Raw genomic sequence first — 24526 nt, forward strand, 5'->3', positions numbered from 1 at the left:
GCTTCTGTAAGATCCTGTGAAGTATCCAAAACACCAGTCACCCCACACAGCTCTGTCTATGGACTGGTTGGGGGCAGCCTTTGCATGATTCAGCTTGCTGTACTGCAGGGGTGTCCCTGTATAAATCCAGTTGGGAGAGGGGGAGGAAGAGGACCAGCTTCTGAATGGTGTTTGCGATTCAGGCTTAGTTCGCCATACCTGAGAGAAAGCCTGGTAGAACACCACCAAATGTAAATGAATTGGGTGTCCAACGACTGGGTGGCCATCATAGGACTGTAAGAATGTAACTATGATTGGGAACTTAGCTACCCTCCTGAGATCCCAATCTTCGCTGTAACCTAAGTAGCTGCACCCTTTCCTCGTTGATTGAGAAAAGGTCCCAAAGCAGGAAAAACCCCACCCCATGAAAGAGGAATCATGAAGAAGTAATGCTGGTCTCTGTGCTCTTCCAACAACTGATCTGAGGGCAAAGCTCTGCCAGGTAACAGGATCATACAGGCACTGCGACCCCGAAAATGTTGACTTGTTTTGTGGATTTTGTCACAATTATATGTGGGTGGCGGGTCAGGGTAATATAGAATGTAGGGGAATCATGCATACAATTGGGTAAAATGAAAAAGAAAATAAAGCGTCATTTTCAGATGCAGCATTTCAAAGTCGAAGGGATCACATAGATCCCTAGGTAACTGCTGAAAACAGCAACGGACATTATACACAAAAATAAACTATTGATTACATTACCTTTAGGTCAATAAGAAATCCCTCGAATGGTCTGTAAGGATTGTGAATTATAAGATGAAAATTCAACTGCTGAATAAGTAACAGCTCATACTCCAAAATCTGTTCAAGGGTCTTCTCTTGTCCTGAAGGCGTGTCTCGCAAATTGCCGACAAACTGGACACTGGACACATTAAATTCATCCACTTTACAAGCTAGGTAAGCACATGTTAACCTTAAGAACAAAAAAGGAGGAAGATTTAAAAATGATTTAGATTCGTAAGGAAGACATATGTTTGGCCTGTATTCGATACATTATAGATAGAATTATTCTAACACACTGCATCATTTAAACCAGTCCCCATGTGCATCACATGGTTAAAATCACCACTGTCCCGGATAGGGCTCCAGATGAGATTGACGCTGGAGCATTTTACTCTCTCCTTTAGGAAGTAAAAAGATTTTTCAGAATAGTAGAGTCCCTCTTTGTGGAAAGAAAACATCCATGCAGGTGTCAAAGGGGAAGAGATTGACTAATTTAATAAAGTACAATAAATAGGAACATCGCTTATGTGGAGAGCTGTATGGAACTAAGAACACCAGCAAAAAGAGGCAGTGAAATGTGAATGGCCCTGCACAATTGCAGCGAAAATACTTTTCAACTTGTGGAGCACCAACGCATTTTCCAGTTCAACTAGTAATAAAAATAAGTAACATACTCGCATCACCAGACAAGCATTGGCAATGCCAACTGTTTTTACTTTTGTGTAGGCATGGGAAAGGGTACTTGCCAGGCACAGCCCTAGTGGTATTAACTGGCCATTGATGATGAATGGTTCGTGTACGTGGGCATCTAATAGCACTGGCTGACAAATGCCTAATACTTGTACACAAGCCAAAACTGTTGGCTTTGCCAGCGGTGGCTTTAACATGACTTCAGTGAAGGACACTAGAGTGCTTATAAATCGAGTGGATTTATTTATTTAAATTTGTAGAGCGCACTACAGCCCGCAGGCATCGGGGCGCTAAATCAGAGCTTAAGAAGGCTTGATTAAGGGTTACAAGGAAACCGCCCAAGAGTGCTTGTTACAGTTCAGTTCAGAGAAAGTGTTTACAAAGTATCACAGAGTACATGCAAGTGCATATTGTCATAGAATCCATGTTAAAGCAGTCAGACAAAGAGGTTAGTTTTGATGGCTTTGCGAAAGGCTTAGTGGGATTCAATGATCCTGATGTGAGGTGGTAGGGAGTTCCAGAGTAGGGGGGTTAGAGTAAAGGGATCTGGAAGGTCTGAGGGTGGCGGGTTTGGTGATTCTGCATGATGGGTAAGGCGGGGCAAGGTCGTGGAAGCACTTGTGAGTCAAGGCCAGGGCTTTGAATGTGATCCTCTCTTTGACTGGGAGCCAGTGGACCTGTCTTCTAAGTACCGAAATGTGTTCTCTACCTGTGAGGCCAGTTGCGGCTCTGAGCGTGTTATTTTGATCGATTTGGAGTTTGGCGACATTCTTGGCAGAAGTGCCTTTCTGCCGATGAGTAGTGCATTACAGTAGTAAAGCCTGGAACCATTTATGGCCCCTCTCAGAAGGCTGCATGAAAAAACACTGGCAGGCACTTTTAGTGCAAAGTTGGAATGCAAGGCTTGACTAAAGCAAGCCAAAGAGTTCCCATCAGGATGTGTTTTGGGCGGGGAGGGGCAGGAACTGGGTGGGAATGGCCGTAGGGCAACAGTGTCCCCGTGGATGTCATCAATTTCACAGAAAACCAAGCTGTTGTCTGTACACCATAAGTATACCACATACCTTGCATGTTAGACAAACAGCAACAATATATTTATGTGCGGCCATGACAGTTCTCGAATCACCACCCGATTAGAGCAAATATAACACCAATTCAGTCATATGGCCCTGTATCATAAGGGTCATAGTCTTCCAGTCGTAGCCGTTTAATCACCAGAATGATACATGCTAGGGACTTGTAGTCCATATTTTTCATTCATAACATTGATTTACAATTCCCAACGTGCAATCTGTCCATGGCTAAAAATGTACGAAAGGATTATGGTGACCATCAGAATAGCGAAACAACTGTTAGCCATGCATCATATTCCATCAATTAACATTGCGCGAAAATGCAGTAAGTCACATGCTGGAAACCTGAAGCGGATCAAAATTGCAGAGAAATTGTTGCTCGTTCTCATCTCCATGCCCCATGATTTTAATTGTTCGAGATTAAGGTGAGATTATTATTTGTGGTTACTTTGCTTTCAACTTGTCCCTTGACCCTCACATATTAGTTGAATTCTGGGCTTGCAGTCCACAAAATGCATGCAATTAATAAAACGTGGACTGAGCCGCCCAACAGGGGCTACACTTAAGATGGTTAATTTTAAAGCTTTGTGGGTGTGCAGTGAAACTTTAAGCACAATACTGCTTCTTTCAGCCCTTTCATTCTGCCACATTGCTGCAGGAGTCATCAACAGACATACTGTGACATAAAATGCATGTACAGTTACAATAATCCGAGCACTACAGTCAGCCTGACCACCAAGGCGGAGTGCGGCAGCAACTTGCAGAATCAAATAAGGAGTGTGGGTCCTGCTCCAGGAGATCGCAGGGTGGCTTCTGGGCAAGTTTGTGTCATCTGGAGAAACTACACAATGGGGACAATAGCACTCAAAGCAAAAGGTGCTAGTTATACCCATCTTGCAAGCATGTCTTGCTCACATGCATTGTTCCAAGAATCCTATTGTGTTCCTGAAATGAAGTAATCACACCTGACAAATGTATACATTTTTTTAATTATTTAATTATGGGTCGAAACAAAATCAACCTTTAATATACATAGATATACATCGATATGCTTCATACATAAATGCTCCTACAGCTCGGCACTAGTCAATTTGACAGAATGCTCGCTGTGCAGCAGCATAGGACGGTTGCTGTGCCTTTTTCCAAATAAAACACACATTTGCAAAATTGATTAAATTCCATGAATGAAGAATGGCATGGTTTAGTTGGCGGAACACGTCTTTTTTTCCGAAGTAGCACAGATCTAATTCCATTGACAAACCTGTTTTTATATTTAGGTAAAATGGGATTAAGAGCCAAACAAAAAACCAAAACAAGCTCCCACAATGCAAATTACTTTAGCGATTATAAAAAAGATTATACTTGAATGATTCAATGTATAATTTTATTTGAAAGATGCATGGTATATTTCCCATTCAAAGATGGCCGGCTTGTTTCCAGAGAGCTTCCTTAGAGACAGTCATCCAAGATGGCTGCCTCCATGGAAGAGCTCACACAAAATCAAACAGTTTGGCGATAGGCGGGAATGGGTGGGATTACAACTGTGTATCCCTCCTCAAATATATCTCCATTGGAAAAGCATTACAGACCCTCATTCAAAGCCCATATTTGAAGCTCTTTTGTTGATGACAATAGTTTTGTCTTTAAAGGAAGCGCTTTCAACACCACCTAATAGCCCAAACTAAATAAAAGTTATAATTTATTGCGTCACAGCAGATACTTTTTAAGGTGGTTTCAAGGTATGTGGGCAGGTGGACATTTACTGAAATGCTTTTGTGGGGTGGAAGACAGGTGTTCTTGTAGGCTATGCAAGTCATGCAATGCAATGTAGGGGTAGGTTAATTTTTGTTTGGACTGGACTTTATTCAGACATGTTTTTGAGTTGGCAGAAAGCACGCTCATTTAAATTTAAAGGAAGACAGAGAGATAATGTGATGGATAATTTATCACCAACAGCTCTCTTTTTTGTACATCTTTTCCAGCCAGCTCCACATATTTCAGAGGGAGTTTGAAAGAGACTATTCCAACATACCTTGGATATAGTTGTCAATTGTTGATTACAATGACAAAATATTTTCTCCTAGCTCTTGGGCCTAAACTGGCAAACGGACTCCTGTTTACATGAAGGCCGTTTTTGTACAATCCCTAACCCTACGGGGGGGGCAAAGCCACCCAATAAAACAGAGAACCAACACTCTTAAAATGTAGCTAGAGTAGTCAGGCTTGATTCTTAGGAAATAGTAGTAGGCCGACACATAGGTACAATTAGTACACATAAATAGCCATAGAAGAAACAGCACACTGATTAACTGAAAAATATAAACATGTATTAAGTTACATACATAAAACTATCAGTTCAAATAAGCACTCACGCATAACACAGACAGTACAACCATTGAAAGCATAGAACAGTAAATATATTCAAGGACTCATCACCCCATATTTAAATGTGGGCCCACTATCTAAAAATAGGCACACAACATGCAGTAACAAGGTGGGGGAGAAAAAGGGAACCAGACACTACCAAACAATTAAAAAAAGAAAACTACCAGGTGCCTACACAGCAGAGTATTTTGTCCAACAAGAGACAACCTACTCTTGTAATATTTTGTAGGTCCTCTACCTAGTGGTAGGCACACGGCACAGAGACCAGGGTTGGAAGAAAACTATTGGAAGAAAACTATTGGAAGAAAACGGAACCAGACATTTTAACAAAAAGGAAAAATAGTCATATAGGGCCATAAAGAGAACCCCAACAGTTTTTCTGGCCCCACAGGACATAGTATTTGAAAAAACATGAACATATCACAGCTAAAAACGGTGCTAAAGGGTGCAAATATTCTAAAACACAGTCAGAGACCTCCACAAAATATACAGATACATTTTAGACATAATTACCACTGCAATTCACTCCAGGGAAAAATAGTGTTATTAAAACTACACACAGTATAAATAAGTATGCACATTTACAGAAGTGGAGAGCATAACTTTAATAATACATTACAAAATCAAAGGCAAGTGCAAAAAATTCAGTTCCCTTGCGTAGAACTCCCTGAACCCCTTGTAGGTACAATAAAAATGTCCAGGGCACCACGTGTTCCAAGGTTAGTACAAAGCTCCATAGGAATAAACAGGACAAAGTCAGTAGGCTATTCGCGGGCATGGATAAAATTAAGTACGTCTCGGCCGTTGCCCACAGGTGCAGATTCAGCAGCAAACAACTCCAGGGAGGACCAGAGGAGATCCCAATGAAGCATTCTAGAGGTAGGTTCAAGAACCAAAAGCCCTAGGAGAAGATGCAGCAAAGCAGGAAGACCCCCAATGTTACCCAACGATAAATGTTGTAAAGACTTGCTTCTGAAAAGTCTTTACCCTGCACTAGAGACACCACAGGGGGAGTATCTCAAAAATCCACCCCATAAATGGCCCAGAGAGAAGTATGCATGGTGTTAGTTTGATGAATGACGGTACCACAAGAACAAAACAACCGAAACATAAACCCATTGCCAACGAAGACCCTCGACAACTAAAAAGTAATGGCCTTCCATGACAAAGCCCCACCCAGTAGCAGCAAAAGCACTGGTGAGGATGACATCTAGGAAGATGAAGGAACACAGCAAAGATGATTCTGTTGGCTTAGTGGATAAAACGAGGCAGCAACCAAGCAGAAAATGACCCAGCCATAGGGATAATAGATACTAGCGACCCGGACGGACCAAGGAGCAGATGGGGTGGGGTAGTAGTGTTCCACTACCCTTCTAGGCAACCAGCACCAAGGTTGGCGACCCTGGCAGTAAACAGTTGGAAGCAGCATTGGGTGGCTGGTTGAGGGCGCAATCCACCGGCCAATTAGGAGATGGGTTGATTGGCAAAGGAACAGGCAAAAAGCGAAAGGAAAAAAGGGAAACTGTAGGGGGAAAGGGCCGACTGCCTGTAAAACTATGCCTAAACAAGAAATCACAAAGAATAAGGGTGATCAACTTTGGTGGAAGTGTGCAAGGAAAGGTGGCACGGTACGCTGCGTTAGGAAAGATTTCTCTTTTAGGCAACTTTCCCCTCCATATTCTATGGACCTCCAAACATTTTGCTTTTGTGCTATACCTTGTCCTGACTTTTTGCATAGGGGCATAAAGGCTTTAGCAGTCCATCACTTTCTAGCCTTCAGATTCACTTCACTGGTCTTTTTCCTCATTTATTTTTGGGTAACTGACTAGTCCTTCAGACGGTCAGTACTGGGAAGGTTTAACTTTATTTGTTTATTTATTTATTTATTTATTTATTTCAATTCTTGTAGGGCGCTACACGCCCGTAGGCCTGAGAGCGCGGCAAGTAAGAGTAGACAACAAAAAAAGAAAAGAATGATAGAGCGGACCTGATCTATGGGAATCTCATTTCTTAAATGTTGCGAGGGAAGAGGACTTTACATTTGGTGGGTAAGGCATTCCAGTCACAGGGTCCATTAAACTCAAGGCTACAATCCCCGAAGTTTTTCAGTCATGATCTGGGCTGGTTAAGTAGAGGAATGTCGGAAGAGTGCAAGGATCTACCAGGTCCTTTCTTAGTTTGTTTTTTGTAAGGTAGAGCAGGGCCTTGCCATTTTGGCATTTGTAAGCAAGGGATGAGGTCTTGTACTTGATCCTCTGTTTCACGGGAAGCCAGTGCAATTTCCTCCTGGCTGCTGTAAAATGGTCGTGCCTGGACAGGCCGAAGACTGCCATAACGGCACCATTACGGCCCCATTTAGGACGGTTTGTAATTGCTTCAAGTTACCTTGGGAGGTTCCCATCAGCAGGCTATTACAATAGTCCAAGCATGAATGAATTAGTGAATAGCCTAGGAGGGATCTATTAGTAACGCTGAGGTAGGGTCTAACCTGATGTAGGAGTTTGATAATATAGCTACAAGATGAACAAATTGGGACACCTGACTTTTCATGGACAAATTTGCGATAAGCGTTACTCCCAACGCCTTCACTGATCTGCTAACAGGAATGGCGTTACCAGCTAAAGTGAAGATTTCATACTGCTGGGATAAGCTCTTCAATCTGGGGCCAGATGCAAGGATTAATAGCTCTGTTTTTGAGTTACTTACCTGCAACTATTGTTCTCCAGCATGTGTCTGGCATGGATTCACATGCTCATGAATATTCCCCGTTGTCAGGCTGGGAATCCTCAGTAAAAGAAAAAACAGTTGCACTTAAAAACTGTATTTCTCCTCTAAACCAATCACTGTCCTTTGGGTCATTCTGCCCCCATCCAATGACAGTCTACTCCCTAAAACCCTCCTCTGGCAGCCATCTTCAGATTTGGTAAGCATGTTAAGTGGCAGTATGTCCAAGAAGAGCCGCAGAGGGGTCGAGGAGGGGGGTTAATTCGCATTTGAATCCATGCCAGACCCTTGCTGGAGAACAATAGTTACAGGTGAGTAACTTAAACCTGCAGCATGGGGTCTGGCATGAATTCACATGCTCATGAATAATGCATACATAGCAGTACAACATTACACAACCACAGGCCTGGATCTCACCTACCCTTCTGGCACAGGTGATGGCCACAAGGAAAGCAGTTTTCTTTTTTTTATTGGAAAATAGTTTTAGTTGAATTATCAACTTTTTCAGTAATTGTTTACATTATCATTTCCAATGAATTTATTGTCTTCTTTCTTAACAATTGAAAATCATTATACATTTACATAGTTGGACAACAATGCAATTGACATGGTTAATACAGATAACAATTTAACTTGTTAATTGCTTGAAGATGACTTTTTTTTAAAAACACCAATACACTTTTTATCAAGTTATATGTCAATTACATATTCAAAGTTGTAATAATAGATGACATAGCATTCTTAGAAGTCATATGTAATAAGACAGAAAGAAAAAGGCAATGTGAAGGAAGAATTTCAAGGCATTACTTGATAACTATTACACGAGGATCTACTGGAATAAACAAATTAAATTTTTAGAAATTGTACAATATCAATTATGAGCGAGTTCTTATATGCATTAAATATTGCAAACCATAATTTGTCTTTGGTTAATAGAGTAAAATAACAAACACGTTTATAGAGTTATCGACACCTCATATCCACTAGATTTGAACAATCTATCATAAGATGTCTTGTGGTTTCAATGGAGTCCGCAAGCTTGCAATAGCCACAGTTCCTGGATGAATTAGGAAGATTATTGCAAGCTTGTCCTTTGTGAGAAGTAAATTGAAATGAAAGCATAAAAAAGCGTCAGCATATTTTCGATCTGGAAATTTTACTAAATATTGTGGTAATATATTTCACAGCTCGCAATTGAAATGAGCCGTTCTTGGCAGCTTGATATGTATTAACCTTATGTTGTGATCCAATCTTGTCACCACAATTTTGTCTTTGCTTTATCTGGAGCCTCGAGTAGTAAAGATTCAGAAATATCAGCCTCTTGGAGGATTCAGAGGCACGTCTGCTTCCATTCATATAACGGACTAGAGTTTGGGCCTTGTATAATCTTTTTCAAAATAGGAAACAGATTTGCTGACGAGTTAGAGGAAATAAGACATTTCCTGTAGGTTGCTAACATTAACCAAGAAACAGATGCATTGAGAGAAACAAGACCAAGTTCATATCTTATAAGTGCTATTGGAATGCTTAAGGGAACGGGAAGGATATGCTTCCAGTAGATGCCCTTTAGAATATCCCACCTTACAGATTTAGGAGCGACCTTGGTTTGGCTTCCTTATGTGATTATGGGTATAACTTTTTGTGTGTAGAAAACTCTTGCCGGTGTAAGAGAACATTTTCCATAAGTTGATTGAAGTGCTTTCCCTTGTATTGCTAGTAATCACATTCTTGAGGCAAGTTCTCCCTTGTATGGTTGATCAGAGAGATGTGTATTTATATTTACACCAAGATATTTGGATTCATGTATCTTGGATAATGAGCGCTTGCCTAATTTCCAATGAAATTTGTAGTTTGACATGGGTCGCTAGTGCTGAAAAATAAGGATGTTAGATTTCGAAGTATTAATTACCAGGTCATTCTTTTGAGCATAGTTAAGGCAGTGAGCTTCCTCTGTAAACCAATGGGGGTCTTGTTCAACAGCATGAGATTGTCAGTATATAACAAATAAGATATTTCAGAGTCACCCAATTTAGGCGGGAATGAGCGAACAGAGTTAAGAGCAAGATGTATATCATTAATATAAAAGTTTAAAAGAATTGAGGCAAATGAACAGCCTTGTTTTAAGCCGGAATCTGTCTCGAATGGCTGGGATAAAAGACCATTGGTTGTCAATTTGACTCTTATTGTAGTGTTGGAATAAGGAACAAGTTACTTACCTGTAACTGTTGTTCTCCAGCATGGGTCTGGCATGGATGCACATGCTCATGAATATTCCCCGTCGTCAGGCTGGGAATCCGCGGTAAAATTTCTGATCTGTCTTTCGTAGTAGTAACCAATCACTGATCTCTGCGTCATACTGACCACAGCCAATGACTGCCATCTCCCTAAGCCCCGCCTCTGGCAGCCATCTTCAGATTTGGTAGCACATGAAGTGGCAGTATGACCAAGTGAAGAGCCGCAGAGGGGTAGGCGGGAGGGTGCGCATGTGAATCCATGTCAGACCCATGCTGGAGAACAACAGTTACAGGTAAGTAACTTGTTCCTTCTCCAGCATGGGGTCTGGCATGGATTCACATGCTCATGAATAAAAGAATACATAGCAGTACACACATGCACAACCACGGGAGGTGGCAACAGGCTCAACATTAAGCAATACAACAACTCAACATTAAGCATCTCTTACCTTCTCACCAGGCTAACCTTAGGCGAACAGGTTGCGCAGCACTGCTTGGCCGACCCTGGACTACTCCCTGGAATCCCGGTTGACGCAGTAGAATTTCATGAAGGTGTGCGTCGACCTCCACATAGCAGCCCTGCAGATGTCCAGCAGGGGCACACCAGATAGGAACGCTGTGGTAGCTGCGATCGCTCTGGTGGAATGGCTCTCGGACGGCCGGGCAGCGGTCGGTTTGCCAACCGATGACAGTACATGATACAGCCGGAGAGCCACCTGGAAATGGAAGCCTTCGAGAGAGCCTTCCCCTGATTGACAGGTCCAAAGTTCACAAAAAGTTGTGACGTCTTCCGAAAACTCTTCGTGCGGTCCACTTAGAACTTCAGCGCTCTAGCCACATCCAGCGAGTGCAAAGTCCTCTCAGCCGGCGATGAAGGCGACGGGAAGAAAACAGGCAACACCAAGGGTTCGTTGAGGTGGAAGTCCGACGGCACCTTGGGCATGAAGGAGGGGTGCGTCCTGAGCACTACCCTTGTGTCGTGAAAAGTCAAGTACGGGGGCTTGCAGGAAAGGGCATGGATCTCTCCCACCCGTCGTGCGGAGGTGATGGCCACAAGAAACGCTGTTTTCCACGACAAGAACTTAAACGGAGCTGAGTGCAGAGGCTCGAACGGAGGTCCCATGAGCTTGGTCAGTACCACGTTGAGCTCCCACGCCGGGGCCGGGGCCGGAGCCTTCACCGGCAGGAACGATCTGAACAGTCCCTTCATGAATTCTTTCACCAGACGATGAGACCACAAAGACGTCCGTCCCGTGGTTCTGGTGTATCAGGAGATCGCAGCAAGATGAATCTTGATGGAAGCGTGCGCCAGTCCAGCCTTGGCCAGCGTCAGTAGGTACGGCAGTACTTGAGGAGCCGTGATCCGTAGAGGGTTAATCTTCTGTGCGTGGCACCAGACAGAGAACCTCTTCCATTTGTGTCCGTAGCATTTAAGAGTTGAGGACGCCCTGGCCTTTGCAAGAACCTCTCTGCAGACGGCCGGTATGTCGTAACCGCCAAACTCTAACGCTGCAGGAGCCAGGCCTGCAAGTTCAGCGACTTCGGGTCGTGATGGAGGATGGCGCCTCCTTCCCTGGAGAGAAGATCCGCGTCCACTGGCAGCTTGATTGACGGGGACGCTGACAAGCCCAGAAGGTCCGGGAACCATATCTGCCTCGGCCACGCAGGTGCGACAAGGATCATCCTGCACCGTGACCTCTTGAGCTGGTTGATGAGCCGAATCAGCAACGGCAATGGAGGGAACGCGTATAGAAACAGGCCCTCGCAGGGGAACGAGAAAGCATCGCCCATGCTCCTCGGCTGGGGAAACCTGCTGGCGAACCTCCGGCACTTGGAGTTCGTCGCCGTCGCGAACAGATCGATCTGGGGTGTGCCCCACCGTCGGAAGAGGCGGTCCACTAGATCCTGTCGTAGTTCCCACTCGTGGCACGAGCGCAGCGCTCTGCTGAGCGAGTCAGCGATGGTGTTTTTTATTCCTGCCAGATGAAACGGCACCAGAAACATCCCTTGGGCGACGGCCCAATGCCACAGATGCTGCGCCTCCTTGGACAGGGCTGGGAATCTGGTACCGCCCTGCTTCCTGATGTAGAACATGGTGGTGGTGTTGTCGGTGAAGATACTCACCACCTTGCCCTTGAGGGACGGAAGAAAGGACAAGAGGGCCCAAAACACTGCTCCGAGCTCCAGGACGTTGATATGGAGGGACTTCTCCGTCGGAAGCCAAAGGCCTCTCGCGTGCAGATTCTCAGTGTGCGCGCCCCACCCTTCCAGGGAGGCATCCGTGGTCACTGTCTTCTGGTGGCCCGGGGTCTGGAAGTCCATGCCCGCCGTCAGATGCGTGCGGGTGCCCCACCACCGGATCGCTCGTCAGAGGCTCTCGTCGAGTGTGATCCGGTCCTCGAAGCTGCCCGTCGTCTGGATCCAGCGAGCGTCCAGGAACTCCTGTAACGGGCGCATCCGAAGCCTGCACAGGCGGACAAGATAAATGCAAGAAGACATCATTCCGAGGAGGGATTTGATGGACCTCACCCTGGCCGCGTCCGCAACCAGCATCCGTTGCACCTTGCCCAAGATGGCCCTCGTCCTTTCCTCCGACCGAGAGGCCAGAAGCGCCACTGTGTCGAGTTTCGCTCCCAGAAACAGTGCGTCTTGCGCGGGCACCAGGTGGGACTTGGCGTAGTTTATGGAGAATCCCAGGTCCGTGAGTAGTTGGACGGTCCTCGCCGTGTGCTCCGCGGCGAGTTCCCTTGTCTTTGCACGGATGAGCCGGTCGTCCAGGTAGGGGTAGACGTGGATCCCCTCCAGGCGCAGCCGCGCCGCCACCGGTGCGAGGCACTTGGTGAACACCCTGGGTGCCGACCTCAATCCGAAGGGAAGGGCTCTGAACTGGTAGTGACGCCCTTGGACCACGAATCTGAGAAACTTTCGGTGTCCCTTTAGGATGGGGATATGGAAGTAAGCATCCTCCAAATCCAACGACGACAGGAAATCGCCCTCCTCCAGCTGACCCAGGACGTGCTGGAGGGTGACCATCCGGAACTTCTGAGCCTTGATGAATTTGTTCAGTCGTCGTAGGTCCAGGATGGGACGCCATCCTCCTGTCGTCTTCTTCACGAGGAAGTATCTTGAGTAAACTCCAGAGCCCCAAAGCCTCTTTGGGACAAGCTCGATGGTGCCTTTCTTGAGCACCGCCTTTACCTCCAAGAGAAGTTGAGGGACGTGATGTTCCTTCCTGGCCACGGGGGGACGGACGCGCGGGCACTTCTTTAGAAACTCGAGCGCGTGACCCTGGGCCAGGGCGTCCAGCACCCAACGGTCGGTGGAGATGGACTCCCACACGCTGACGGTCGGTGGAGATGGACTCCCACATGCTGACGAAGTTCGCCAGCCGGCCTCCCACCGGGATGCTTCGGTGGGGGCCCGACCCCACGGCCGGTTCAGTCCTGCTTCGACGAGGCTTTGCCGCCTTGTCCTCCCTGGCGACGATGGCAGGGTCCGCCCGACTTGCCTCATCCCCTGTAGGCTTCCTGTGACGACGAATGGGCCGCTTGACGATAGGTGGAATATCCGCTGCCGGAACCTTTGGAGGCACCCTGCTTGCCTCCGGTGCTCCGAAAGGGCGGCCGTCGTTAATGGAGAACACCAAGAGCCCGGGCCGTGTCCGTGTCCGTCTTGATGGCTTGTAGGGAATCGTCCACTGTTTTCCCAAACAGGTTGCTCCCGTCGAACGGCACGTCCAAAACTCTGGTCTGCACGTCCTGCCGGAAGTCCGTTGCCTTGAGCCATCCACGCCGTCTAAGGCACACGCCGTTGCCCAACTGGCAAAACCCAGTGTCAGCGATGTCCGTCGCTATCGTAATGGCATGGTCCGACGCCACTTCTCCTTCCTGCAAGATCTCTAGGGCCTCCACCCTCTTGTCGTCTGGTAGGAAGTCCAGTAGGGGGGTGCGATTTTGTACCACAACTCCCTGTCGTAGCGGGCTACGATAGCCAAGGCGTTGGCAGCCTTAATCGTCGTTGCTGCCGATGAAATGACTCTGTGCCCCATCGTGTCCAATTTCTTTCCCTTGCCGTCCGGGGGGGGAGGTTGACGTAGAGGCTGAAGCCCCCCCCGCTTTCTTCCTGGCCGCCGCAGAGACGACCGAGTCCGGGGTCGGCTGTGCCCAAAGGCACAAGGGGGCCGCGTCCGGGACCCGGTACTTCTTCTCGTACCGATCCCTTCTCGCAGGCGTTGTGGATGGGTTCTTGAGGAGGGTGAGACCCTCATCCCAGATATCGTCCAGTAGAGGTACAGTGAGGTCCGTCTTCCTCTTGGCCTCGCGCCGTTGATAAAGGAAACCTTCCTTCTTTTCTTCCGGGCAGAGCTGTAAAAGCTCGGTTGCCCTGGCGATCATGACATGAAACGATCCAATCTCGTCGGGCGGGGAAGCCCGGGGAGGAGGTGACGACGGAAGATCCTCGTCGTAAACCTTGTCGTCTGTACCCGTCGCGGCCGTGTCCGTCCCCGTATCATCCCCACGGGTCGTGGACGGGGAGGAGGGCTGAGCAGGGCGCGATGGTTGAAAAGGAGATGGAGGATGAATCCTTCTTCTCTTAGGAGGAGGGCTCCCAGAAGGGCCTGGCTCCGGGTCCCCCGTCGGGAGCGGTTCCTCCGTTGGTGGTAACGGCAATCTCGTCCTTATCTCCGAGCATAAGGACTGTATAGCCAACAAAATGGCCGCCGAGTTGTCTTGCGGCACTGGTTGAGGGGATTCCGACGGGTGGTCAGGAGCCTCGTCGGCACCCTCGACGTTATCGTCGTCTCCGACGTCGGGGTCCCTCCCGACGGGCTGGTCTTCTTCCATGCCAATGCCTTGGCTTAAGACTTCGATCAGCTCCTCTTCAGAGGTTGAGGCCGAATCCACGACGACCTCCTGCCCCCCCTTTTCTTCTCCGTTGGAGGTTTCACGGGGGTCCTGTCGATGGGCATGAAAGAGGACTCCCTCTGCGGTGGCAGGGAGACTCTGGGCCCCGAGGTCGACTCCGCTGGTGTAGCCTCCACAGGCTGAGCCAGGACCGCCGCGACTGTCTCGATAGAGGCCTTGGCAGGGTGGATCAAGGCTTTCACCACCTTAGGTGCGCTCACCGCCTTCTCCTTGGGGGAGGGTCACCGCCTCGCTCCCCCTCCGATGGGGCCTTCGAGCTCGACCGGGGTCTCTCCAGGAGTTTCGCCGGGTGCTCGGCCTTCCTCTTACCCGAGCCAGAGCGTTGGCTCGTGGTCGATGGCGCCGGGGAGGATGTGCCCTGCCTGGCAACCGTAGAGCCCAACAGTTCGGCGCTCCCGGTGCCAGCGGACGCGCGGTGCTTGGCCTTCTGTTGGGCCCCCGTCGCCGGGGCGCCCTCAAAGGTCTTAGAAGACCGCTAGGACTTCTTCTTTTTCTCGCCTGACGGGCTCTTCCCTTCCAGCCAGTGGGCGAGACGCAGATGGCGGTCCTTCATGGTCCGCTCCGACATATTGCCGCAAAACGCACAGTCCTTCTCCACGTGCGTCTTGTCCTCATGCAGGCAGTAGAGGCAAAGGGAGTGTTCGTCCTCCTTAAAGACATTCTGAAGCTGGCATCCAGGGCAGACCCTGAGCAGCTTTCCGGGCGTCGAGCTTCCCTTCTCCTGGGCCATGTCCGAAATGGGCCTGAGAAACTTCTGGAGTCCTCCAAAAGCGTGGCTCGACGAAATCTTCACCCTTGAGGGGCGTAGAAGAATCCGACACGGGTCCCCGTTAATCGGATAAAGAAACGGTGGAGCTTGAGGCTCTTTTGACCGAAAAAAAAGAAATTTTCCTATGAAAAGCGCGAAAAAACACACTAAAGCTCGAGAGCAATAGCACGAGGATCTCAACACTTGAACGTGCGGTAAAAATCTGAAGATGGCTGCCAGAGGCGGGGCTTAGGGAGATGGCAGTCATTGGCTCTGGTCAGTATGACGCAAAGATCAGTGATTGGTTACTACTACGAAAGACAGATCAGAAACGAAACCGATACTGATTTTTCTTTACCGAGGATTCCCAGCCTGACGATGGGGAATATTCATGAGCATGTGAATCCATGCCAGACCCCATGCTGGAGAAAATTGATAAATTAAAAACCTAATGTACAATGGACAATTTTCATTTAAAAGTTTAAACCATAATAACTGTCTCGACACCGAGTCAAAAGCTTGCTTAAAAATCTATAAAAACCACACAAATGGGTTGCTGGGATAAAATGGCTTCGTGTTTTACAGTGGACAGAATTAAAAGATTTAGCGTTGTGCCAATACCTGATATAAAGCCAGATTGGTTTATGTCCATAAATTGATTTTCTATGAGCCATTTTGTGAAATCACGTAAAAGTAATTTTGCAAAGATTTTGCCAGAAGCATCTAATAAGGCTATAGGTCTATAGTTATTAGGATTAGACCTGTCACCTTTTTTAAAGATGGGAATGATGATAGCCTGCTTCTATTATGGCGAAATTTGAGTTGATTCTAGGACTCTTGTGAAAACAATTTCAAGAAGCGCCGCCCATTTTTCAGGATTAGATTTTAATATTGCATTTGTTAAACTGTCAGGACCCGGAGCTCTTGATGAGCTCAATTTTTTAATTATAATAAGAATATCTAAAATGTCAAATTTAAATTCAGTTAAGTCAGGGTGAGGTGTAAAATGTAAATTTTCTTGCTGGTAGGATCTTAACAAAAGTGCCTGGTAATAGGAAGTCCACGTTGACTCCAAAATTAGGTTCAAAAGGACAGTTCTATGTGCGTTGGAGAGCATGTTATTTATTACTTTCCAGATTTCTCCAGGTGATTTGGAGATGAGAGCTTTCTCTTGCTGGTCAAGAGATAGTAATTGTTTTATTCGGTTTCTATACCTTGTCTTCAACTGAGTTCTTAGACTTTTAGACAATTTAGCAGTAGTTGTTCTTAGTGCACGCGTCATTTCTTTTTTGAGAATAGAGACGGCTGCTATTAGAAGGTATTTGTGAGTAAATGTTGGACGAATTAAAGCATGAGATTCATGTTTTAGCATCATGTACAGTCATTGTCAAATATTTGCGAAGATGAAGGCAGTTTGGAGTTGGATTGTATGAGCCTCTGATGCAATTTTAAGATTTGGCCAGTATACCATTTAAGGCGATTACTGGAATTATTTAGCAGTAAGTAAGAAGAGTTTGTAAGAGAATGGGAGACCCAGCAAAGCTTAAGAATTTTATGATCACTGAATGTGGTAGTTAAAACCTGAAATGACGTTATTAATTTGTTCGAGTCAGCGGAGATAAAAATGTAGTCTAAAATAGATTTACTCAGATTTCTAGACCAGGTAGATTTCGGAGGAGAGTCTTCTGGAATAGAATCATTTAGTATGGTAAACTTCCTTGCAGTCATTAAGTTTGTCCATTTTAAGGCTCTTGAGTTAGGGCGAGTATTGGGGGTGATGAGACAATTAAGATTAAAATCACCTGCAATTATTGTGGTTTGGATGTTAGGTTCAAGTAACATTTTATTCAAAATATTTTCAATTTTATCAATAAACTGTGGTTCAGTAGGGGAGGTAGGGTTCCAATAAATATTTATTAGAACGCAGCTGGGAAACAAGGGATGGTTTATGATGGTAGTGGTCAGTTTCACAACTTGAATACCAGGATCAGGAGATGGCCATGCCACAAGTGAAAGTTGGGAGTCATTACGAATAGCGACTAGGAGCCCTGCCGCTGGACGTCCACTAGCGGGTTTAGAGGCTTGTACGATTTGAATGTGATGGTTTTCCCATACTAGGACTGTCTGCATCCAAGTCTCTTGTAAGGCTAAACAATTTAGGTCAGAAGTTTGAGTAAAGAGTAAATGAGAAAAACCCCGAGTGTTTCAGGATGCCAAGGAACAAATGTGTCTAGATTCTGGGAGGCTATCCTAATAGGTTAAGGTATGTTGATCGTCTTTCCTCGCATTTCTAATCCAATCCCATTTTGAGAGAGGGGGTTTAATGCTTGGTCGAGTGTCGGTCATGCATGTACAGCAAGCAGTCTCGTTGTTTTCAGTGTCCTATGGGTTTTGGATTTAGAAATGATTGCATTGGACCCAAAAGGAGAGTCATTAATTGGAGGAGGAGGAGGAATGAATTCTTCAAGCCGCATCCCTTATAATTGTTGTCTTTCCCCCCACACCAGATTTTTAACAATTCATTAAGGAATAGTAATCACAGTGATATCTTGCTGTGCAGACACTGGATATCTCACTGATTCAATACCACTAGAATGTATCTGTTTCAGTGAGTTGATGGAGTTGAACACTGTGAGGATTGTTGTGCAATTTGTGAAAGGATCAGAGTATAATCCATCGAGCATTGTAATGCAAATGCTCTTCTCATTCAGGACTAGAGGGTTCGGGTAATAAATAGTTGGTCTAGATTCATCATGGATTATATCTGCGGCTGTTTGAGAAGCGAACCTAACAGAGGGACCTATCTTTGAACAAGATGGAAAGAATGTGCCATTAATTATAGGCACATCGAGTTCCAATTGGTTTGAAGCAGTCCTCAAAGAAAGGCTAAGTGCACTTGTGGATAACAGGATTGATACAGCTGTTTTGTCAGGTGGCCTAGGTACATTCAAAGCCGTTTCATTGCGCCTTTAGTCCATCGTTTTAAAAGAACTTGGATCCATATCAAAATTACCTTGAAAAGTCGGTAACAAACGATGTTTGTTACGATAAAAGTCATGTAGTCCATGATGAACATCCTCAACCATGAAGTTGTTGTTATTTGAATACACTGATAAATTCATCAGTTGTTCATGGGTGGTATTCAAATCACTGATTAGAAACCTCACAATCAGTGAAAAGGGCATTACATACAGGATTTAAAGTATCAGAGTTCTTACATTTGGAAATGCCAATGACTAGATCGAAGGGTTTGGATGGAACAGCAGACACCACTGGAACATTTGGCAAATGAGCATTAAGTTGCTCAGCAACCTCATTTGGCAAGTGCTCAAGTGATGAAATATTTGCCACAGATTTTTTTTTTTTGATTTGGAGTTTTTATTTTTTGTTGGCGAAGGTATATTTAGATTTTTTCTTTTTTCTTTGTTGAATTCGCTGATTTGGGTTGGAATCATTGAAACTTTGGGAAGTGCATTTCCTGTTTCCTTTTCTCCTCCGCCTTCTGTTCTGTAAGGGTCTAGAGAAAACATCATAAAGCGGTTTTTCAATAAGTTGATTGTCTGGAGAGTAACATTCATTGTCCTCAATGTGAGGAGTCAGAAGATCAAACTTGAGATGAAGTTTTAGCACCTTCCTCTTCAATCTGTGGCATTTCCAAAGGTATTACAGTTTGATGTGCAGGCATCAGATGAAGAGCACTGGAGGTGATCAACTCAGGGTTGATGCAATTTGGTCTATTTGTGGCAAACCAGTCAAATTTACTATGAAGAAGTGCCATCGACTGAATTTGCATAGCCGGTCTAAGATCCAATACTTCGAATAATTTGGTTAAAGTGAAGATGCTTGTATTAATAGCCGTCAAGGTTGCTTCAAGAGCGGGATTTGTAACTGAGGGAAATCCAAAAGACAGACGTGGTAATGGTTTGGAAAATGAGGCTACCAGGGACGACTCTGAGTCACCCGATGATATTATGTCTTCTGGAGCAGCGGTGGGATATAACTCAGGAGAGTTCGAAAGTGCAGAATGATCAGCATTGTTTTGCTGAGCATTCCGAGCGTATACTGCTCTTAGGGCAGCTGTAATTTCAGCAGTTTGGGTGGAGTGAGAAAATGGTATTGGAAGAGGAAGTGTTAAATTATGCTGATTGGTCAAAGGGTGGACAGGATGATTGCTAACCTCATTTCGTTAATTTGAAGGTCTCAGTATTTGCAAATATCGAATATTCGGTAGGAGAGTTTGAGGAGGAGGCAAGGAAAAAATCTGGGGTTCCATTAAAAACTCTGGTAAGTAACTTGGCGTATGAAATGTGTCAGTATCAGGTGAACTAGTTGATGCTGAGGTACAGCCTTCCATTGTTGTATCGGAAAGCAGGGGCAGCAAATCAGCGGCAGCTGATCTAGCTTGAACAGAGGCTCGTAGAGAAGTCAGAGCATTACAGGTGGTGTTTGAAGCCTGCACATTAGGAGACGCAGTATCGGCAGTCTCCCCATTCAAAAGAAAACTGCGAATGTCGGATGTAAAAGCAATGTTTTTCTTAGATGGAAACAATGACTTGCCAGGGGCCGAGTTTATTGTGAGATTTCACCGGAAGCTGCCGCTGCATTAAATGTTTTGGAATACCCGGCATACCAGCAGTAAGGCGATTCATTTCGATGGAAATATCGTGTGACATTCTAGGTGAAAAGCAGGCACAACGGAAGTCAGCCTAAGCACAAAACAGGATCCACTCAGCAGAAAACTATTTGAGTTCACCACAAGCCAAAGAAGGTAAAGGGCAAGAGAGAAAGGCTTGTTTACCAAGCCGAGAAACTGACTGGCTGACTCGCTGCACCGCGGCTCAGCGGTCAGTAGTCGGCGGGTACTCGAGCTGGGTGCGCGCGCACGCTGGTGCGTGCAGGAGCCAATTAAGTACTCGTGGGGGGCGTGGTTAGAAAACTAAATTAAAATAAAGAGATTGTATGCGTTATTTGAATTAGTTGAAGCAGTTAAGCAGTTTAAATAGCAGATGAATGGTATATTAGTCCAGAAAATACCCAGCAAGTCCAAAGTTGTAATGTAAATCCACAGAAGAAAGTTGAGCGCGCTGGTGCATGGAGCAGTGCAGTCGTGCAGTCAGTACTCAGCGGGCATTCGAAAGCCGTTTTCCACGAGAGAAACTGGAGTGGGGCCTGATGCATAGGCTCCAGGGGGGCACCCATGAGCCTCATCAGAACCACGTTGAGTTCCCATGCAATGGCAGGAGCCTTCACTGGCAGAAAAGCTCTGCAAGGTCCTTTGAGAAACTCCTTGACTAGTCGGTGAGACCAAAGTGAAGATCTTCCTGGGGACCTGGTGTAGCAGGAGATAGCCGCCAGATGTACCTTGATGGAGGCGTGTGCCAGTCCGGCCTTGGACAAGGATAGCAAGTATGGAAGGATCTGTGGGGCAATGACCCCCAGAGGGGTAATCTTCTGTGACCAGCACGACGTAGCGAAACGCTTCCACTTGTGACCATAGCATTACAAGGTCGACGACACCCTGGCCTTGGCGAGGACCTCCCTGCAGTCCGCTGGCAACTCATACCCTTGAAACTCTAGGGCTGCAGGAGCCAAGTTTCAGCGATCCTGGGTCGTGATGAAGGATTGAGCCTCCTTCTCTGGTGAGAAAATCCGGAAGAACTGGCAGCTTGACCGGAGGCAACGCTGGCAGGTTGAGAAGGTCTGGATAACAAATCTGCCTCGCCCACACCGGGGCGATCATCTTGCATCGACACTGAGTGTGTTGATGACTCGTAGCAGGAGAGGGAACGAAGGATACGCATACAGAAACAGTCCTTCCCACGGGAAGGAGAATGTGTCCCTCAGGCTCCTCGGCTGGTGGAATCTGCTGGCAAACATCTGGCATTTGGAGTTTGCCTCCATCGCATACATATTCCCTGCTGAGGGAGTCTGTGATGGTGTTCTTGACTCCCGCCAGGTGGAGAGGGACGAAGAACATCCCCTGTCCGGTGGCCCAGCGCCACAAGTCCTGCGCTTCCTTGGATAGCGCAGGGGGATCGGGTGCCCCCCTGCTTCCTGATGTAAAACATGGTGGTGGTGTAGTCCATGAAGATTCTCACCACTCTGCCTTTCTGAGACGGGAGGAACGACTAGAGGGCCCAGAACACTGCCCGTAGCTCCAGGTTGTTGATATGAAGATTCTTCTCCTCCGGCAACCACAGGTCTCTGGCGTGCAGATGTCCGGTGTTCATTCCCCAACCTTCCAGGGAGGCGTCTGTGGTGACCGTCTCCTGGTATGGGGGGGGTTTGAAACCCTGTGCCTTAGGCGATGTTGGTTCAGATGCCCCACAACCCTATCGCCGGACAGAACTCTTCTTTGAGAGAGATCTTGTCTGTGTAGCTTCCGGAAACCTGTATCCAGCGGGTGTCCAGGAATCCCTGTAGGGGTCACATCTGCAACCTGCAGAGACGGACAAAGTAGATGCAGGACGACATCATGCCCAGTAACGACTTTGATGGCTCGCATTGTGGCCGTCTTCGTCGACGACAGCCGCTGCGCACCTTTCCTTGAATGGCTGGTAGTCTCTCCTCAGAGTATGACGCCAGGCCAGACACTGTATTGAGTCTGGCACCGAGGAACAGCGCGTTCCGCAATGGCGTTAAGCAGGACTTCGGCTAGTTGACTGAGAAACCCAGATCAGTCAGTGGCCGGACGCATCTCCGTGTTTCCGTCAGCCAGCTCACACGAGCGGATGCATATCAGGCAGTCGTCCAGGCATGGGTATACGTGTATGACCTGTAGACGCAGATGGGCCACCACTGGTGCCAGGCATTTCGTGAACACACTGGGACTTCAAGTCAAAATGATAGCGGCTTGAACTGGTAGTGCTGTCCCTGCACCACGAAACGTAGAAACTTACAATGTTTCTTGTGAATGGGGACGTGGAAATGGGAATCCTCCAGGTCAAACAACGTCAAGAAGTCCCCTTTTTCCAGTTGGCCGAGCATGTGTTGCAACATGACCATCCTGACATTTTGGGACTTTAGGTATTTGTTCATACGTCGTAGGTCTAGGATGGGCCTCCATCCCCCTGTCTTCTTTCTGACTAGAAAGTATCTGGAATAGATCCCGGAGCCATTGGGGAACCAGCTCCATCACCCCTTTTCGCAGCATTGCTTGTAACTCTTCCAGAAGCTGAGGGATGTGCTGCACCTTACGGGGAACCGGAGGGATCCACCGATACCATGCTTTGGAACGCCATGGTGTGTCCTTGAGTGACAGTGTCCAGCACCCATCTGTCAGTGGTGATCTTTCTCCACTCGCTGATGAACCTAGTCAGCCGGCTTCCCACCGAGGTGCACGAGCGAGGGCCCCATGTTCCAGTCAGTTCAGGCTTGCTTTGGCACTGGCGTCCTGCCCTGCAGGTGACTGAAGCTATCCTTTGCTGTTTGCACACAGTGCAAGTTGAATACCCAGGGTGCTCTGCACACACTGCACACGTCGTAGATCTACATTACCCAGTAGGGCTTGCAGTCCTCGATGTGTACTTCCCTTCAAACCCGGTGCGAACACACAGGCGCATACAGGACAGCAGGTTTGCTCGAAGGGTATATTAAAAAACTGTTCTACCCATTCCTCATTGATAGATTTACATTGGCTTCTATTCTGTGCATTTATCTGCGCTCATACTCTCATATTTGGTTTTAATTAGCATTGAGCTGCTAAAATTGAATTGCTTTTAAACTTTTTGAGGTCAGATTTACTTACTTTGCCGTTTGCACACAGTGCAAGTTGAATCAGAGTACCCAGGGCGCTCTGCACAGGTTGTAGTACTACATTACCCAGTAGGGCTTGCAGTTCGACGCATACTTCCCTTCAAACCCGGCGCGAATGCAACGGCGTGCATGGGACAAGCTAGTCTGTGCTAGTCCGTTCGTAGACGTGCAGATGTGGTGAGTATTATCTCTTATTTTACATATGGGTATTGCTGAAGTCCTCGAGGATATTGCCAAAGCTAGAAAAAGCTAGAAGACAGTCGTATGCCCATATTTCACGTGATGAGAAAACCTCTACTATGGCCCAAGAGACTGAACAGGCGGTTAGCGGTCCTGATTTTGTTAGTCTTGCTACGGGTAATGGAGCAGCCCGCACTACACCCATCTCTCATCGTCTGGGGTGGAGAAGGTAGGAGGCACATTGCACGATGGTCCTGATTACGTTACATTGTGACAGCAGACACCTGTCCCCCCGCGGAGAATGTCTATAAAACAGATGCCATATTCAGGAAAGGATCTTTTCCGGCAAGACTAACGCTAGCACTACTGAATACCAGGTCCCTTGTGAAGCACACAATAGATGTTCACGATTTCATCCTAGAACACAGGGTGGAAATTATGTGCACCACAGAACCCTGGCTCACTGACACCCATGACCCCACTATTGAGCAAGTAGCCCCTCCTGGCCATGTTTTTTTTGGGAAGCACAGTGAGGGGGTTTGGGAGGGGTGTGGCTGCCCTGTGTAAAAAAGGAGCTCGGCATCTACGAAGCTAAGACACAGTGCGCAGGCTGCAATATATTGCATATCAAATTGCTCCCTAATGTTAATCGCAGTATTAATTTGGTTTTGCTTTATCGGCCACCAGGGGAATCCTCAAAGTTTAACGGGAACTTTGCAAATTTAGTAGCCCTAATGCTTACGGTTAACTCGGCATTGGTCATATTAGGAGATTTCAATCTCTGGAAAGTACACATTAAAGATAATAAAGCTTTGGAGCTTGAGAAAACTCTAAAAGCCATCAAATAACAATTTACAACTACAAACCGATACACACAAAAGGGCATACCCTTGACTGGGTAGGAAGTGGAAACATCTTTCTTGACAATATCATTACTATACCTTTTATATGGTCGGACCATTACTTTGTCCCATGTCAACTGATGCTCCCATCCCCCTTACAAAAAGTACATTAACCTGTGCGCAAAGTACTTAATAGGAACTTTAAGGA

At 46.6% G+C, this 24526-nt stretch overlaps 1 protein-coding gene across 4 annotated transcripts in view; it reads right to left on the reverse strand.

The window, feature by feature from the left end:
* The window catches only part of CCNH (cyclin H), a 484538-nt gene that overhangs the window by 349877 nt on the left and 110135 nt on the right, over positions 1–24526 (reverse strand). For all 4 annotated transcript variants that reach the window (XM_069627590.1, XM_069627591.1, XM_069627588.1 and 1 more), the window contains exon 5: positions 742–952. In XM_069627590.1, the coding sequence (XP_069483691.1) occupies positions 742–952 (211 nt within the window). The remainder of the gene's footprint in view (positions 1–741; positions 953–24526) is intronic.

This window comes from Ambystoma mexicanum, chromosome 6p (assembly GCF_040938575.1).
Source record: "Ambystoma mexicanum isolate Mex_15411 chromosome 6p, UKY_AmexF1_1, whole genome shotgun sequence".
Taxonomy (NCBI): domain Eukaryota; kingdom Metazoa; phylum Chordata; class Amphibia; order Caudata; family Ambystomatidae; genus Ambystoma; species Ambystoma mexicanum.